General features: G+C 43.7%; 1 protein-coding gene across 1 annotated transcript; it reads right to left on the reverse strand.

The window, feature by feature from the left end:
* Positions 1-1,518: 1,518 nt before the first annotated feature.
* Positions 1,519-3,260, reverse strand: LOC103341640 (Eukaryotic aspartyl protease family protein). The gene has a single exon (XM_089046908.1). The coding sequence runs from the start codon at positions 3,050-3,052 to the stop codon at positions 1,700-1,702; it is 1,353 nt and encodes a 450-aa protein (XP_088903034.1). The 5' UTR covers positions 3,053-3,260; the 3' UTR covers positions 1,519-1,699.
* Between the last annotated feature and the right edge of the window lie 479 nt (positions 3,261-3,739).

Below are 3,739 nucleotides of genomic sequence, written 5' to 3' on the forward strand. Positions count from 1 at the left end.
AATGATTGCTTCTGCATTATCCTACCAAACATTGATATACATTTTCTTTGCCCACCACCCACAACCACAAGATGGTCGAATTCATAAGCAAAAAGGATTATAAGCAGACCTTTATTAATTAGTACTAATAACATTAAGAAATGTTCCTAATTATTTCCTTAGTAATAAATAAGAATGTTAATTGTGTTTTTTATTTGTATATGCCATGCTCGTGTTCATGATCACATATATACAACAGCTGACAATTATGATGATTTGTATTTTCTAGAGAGAGAGAGAGAGAGTTGCTGCGGCCATAGACTAATGATGAGAGAGAGAGAGAAGAGTTTGTGTTGCGTTGTGTCCATATATGTGTGTGTATATATATATATATATGCATGATTTATTAATGTCCATCCCCGCGACAGAAACAGAAACAGAAATTAATGCAAAGGAGGCCCAGCTGAAATTTAGAGAGCAGTCATGGCAGCTAGCCAGCTGTGAAGAAGATAGCTAGGATAGGATCATCAGTAATTTCCCTCACATCATAAGCATGTTATGTCGTGCTCTCTCTCTCTCATATCCTGCTCTTTTATTTATTTATTGTCACATTTTTACTTGGACATATTTATTATGAATAATATATATGTCTCATGCCTTCAACTTCTTAGTCAATCTCTATATTATTACTTCTTGAATGAAAATAAAGTCATCTCTCTCTTGCAAATTGCCAATGCACTTTCATTTGTTTTTGTTTTTTAAGTGTTATTCATGGGGTAAGTAGTAGTAGGTGATATTTAACAACTGTTAATATTTTTTGTAATTTAGTAATATTTTTTGTAATTTTTATTACCAAAATCGAATATTCTCATTATTAATGAAAAAACACAGCCTTGAGAAAGGAGCATTGTCGTCATTCACTGAGAAAATTACAGCACAAAAAAGAAAAGAAAAGAAAAAGAAGATCATATCATTGTCCCGAAAGGACCACCTCGACCATTGACGTGACAAGAGAATATTGCTCCACAAAGCACCTTCAATTCCAATTTCACGACATCATCAAACTCGGACGGCTCGGATCCGGACAACACAATCACAGCCGTGTAACTTTATTTCTTTAATTTTTTTTTAATCCAAAAATAATTTGATAGCCAATCCATGCAATCCGATTTGCACCTCAACTAAAATCTGCAAGTGTCCCACCCACGGGTTTTATTAGTAACGACCACGAGATTAAAGTAACAACTTCTGTCTGCTATAATCACCTAATTGGACTCTCATGTACACTACCTTTACCTTACATGACCCAATTTCATTATTTCTTAATCCCATACCTCTAATGACTACAATGCCCCCACCATTATAATCTATGAGATAGTCTAAATTATTATAAATCAATTTAATTTACGAATAACAATTTGAACTTTAATACGACTAATTCGCTATCCTACCCAACTAATCTTACACATGCCTACCCTAACACTTTATTTTTAAGTAAATTTCAAAATGAAAATAAATAAGTACAGCGGCACTTTGGAGTTGAGGAAAACCAATTAAAAAAGGAAAAACAACCCCCACACAACACAATGTCCAAAAATAATTTCACTCTATACGTAGAAACAATTAATTATTAAAATCAAAGTGGAAAAAAATAAAAAGAAGAGGAAAACAAAATGAGTTTGGACTCAGCCCCGAGTCATGCCTCGGACTCGTTTCGTTGTCACGGTCGCGCACAGCCATGACGTGAAAAACCGAGCCGCGACTTGTCCCTGTCAAACTCGAACAGGAATCCTTGTTGCATCAGATTCCCTATCACCCCAAAACCCGACCCGGACTCCACGGGCTGGATCGCCAAGCACTTGACCTGCTCCGCCGTGTCTATGAAGTAGCTACTCGGCGGCGGAGCGAACAACGCGTTCCCGACGAGTCTGAAACTCAGCCTGGGTAGACTCGGCCTCGCCACGCCCGACAAGTTGATGCAAAGATCGAAGCCCCGAGTCGGCTCGGCTGGCTTCGCAACGTGTCTCAAGCTCCGCTTAAACGCCGCCAGGATGAGGCGGTAAGCCGGCTTGGGTAAAAAGGTTAGCGTGGTTCCTGAGTCGATGACTGTGCCGCCATCACCGGACTGGTCTAGGGACCAGACGGAGGGGTGAATAGGTAATTTAACGCCGTTGACGGATGCACTTTTGATCCCAATGTAGTAAAATGTGGGGGAGAGAGGGTTCACTAGCAAGGGGGTGAAGCGAATTTTCGAAACGACTTCGTGCGGGAAGCCTCCGCCGATTCTCAGGTAGCTCGTCGGAGGCGGGGATAGGGTGTAGTCCATGAGACAGTACGAGAACTTGTTCCCGAACCGGCGGCCCAGTTGAGACGCGAACGAGATGGGCCCACGTCCCAGGCCCATAACTCCGTGTGCCCCATTGAAGCTCGGACCGGTGACACTCGGACCCGAGACCCGAAACCCGCACCCGAACGATAAGTTTGGAAGCTGGGTTTCTCTCCCGGAGCTGGTTTTCAACGTAGTCGTTTCTCTGGAGAAGAACCCGGCCGTTAGGGATCCGTCGGCGTAGGTGTACTCGTAACGACAAGGGCTGTGGAGGCGGGTGCGGTTGCAGGGACTCGGGTCGGGTTGGGGGACGAGTGTGCAGGCGGAGTCGTAGCAGTGGTAAGGGGAGAATGTGGAGGAGTGGCGGGCGAGGAAAGCCGAACCGGGATCGCGATTAGAGCAGTTGGTGCAGGCGGAGCAGGTGAGCCATACCAGATCACTGCCCGTATCTGCAACGAGAAGGAGGCTCTGGGGTGGGGTGCCGAGGCGGAGATCGACGAAGTACTGGCCGGAGCCGGTGGATGCGCCGGAAACGACGGGGGATTTGATGTCGTGGCGGCGAGCGTGGAGGAGGGAGAGGCGGTGGGTGTCGTGGGAGAGGGCTTGTGAGGGCGAAGAGAAGGGCTTCTTGTGGAGAAGTGGGAGCTGGAGGTAATCTTTGGTGGTGGTGGGTTGTTGGGAGTTGCAGGGGTTCGTGAAGGTGAAGAAGACGAAGAAGACGAAGAAGAAAGACAATAGTGACACCATTGCTGTGGGCGCAGAGAGAGAAAGAGGGAGAGGAGAGGAAATGAGTAGTCAATGAGAGTGAGGACAGGGAGTGAGGCGTAGTGGGCTTCTGAAAAGGCCGTACGGTCTGTATGTATACTGTATAACGTATTTCTGTACTTAAGCATTAATTTTTGGTCTTGCCTGATTTCTAGCTAATAATGCATCAACTGGAAGTTTATTTGGACAAAGATGGAGCTTTCGGAACAAATCACAGATATTAATTTAACATGAGAGAAATCAGAAATAATAATAATAATAATAGTGGGTTTCGGATTTTGAGTTCAATGGACTAGATTAGATGGATGAATCTTAGATTTTGGGCCAATCAGAAGCCTAGCGGAATCAAGGCTCGGGTATGGGTCTAACGCCATGAGCGAGTCATTTGGGCTTTAGTAATAAATTTAAGAGCTACTAAATTTGAAATTCCTCGAAATGAAATTTGATAATCGTCCCCTTGTATTCAAGTTTGAATTCCGATTTTCGTAAAGATGTTTTTGGTGTAAATAAATTTGAGCATGGCAGCAGATGAGAGAGCATGTGAGTGGATGGACAAAATCCATAGATAGATGCATGGCTATGGTTGATTGATGGATGGTGGTTGAAGTTTGAATTAATTTTGTTGAAGAAAAGCACAAGCCAAAGAAAAGCATGGAGCCGGGAATAGAT

The sequence above is a fragment of the Prunus mume genome, linkage group LG2, assembly GCF_029339155.1.
Source record: "Prunus mume cultivar Tortuosa linkage group LG2, ASM2933915v1, whole genome shotgun sequence".
Taxonomy (NCBI): Eukaryota; Viridiplantae; Streptophyta; class Magnoliopsida; order Rosales; family Rosaceae; genus Prunus; species Prunus mume.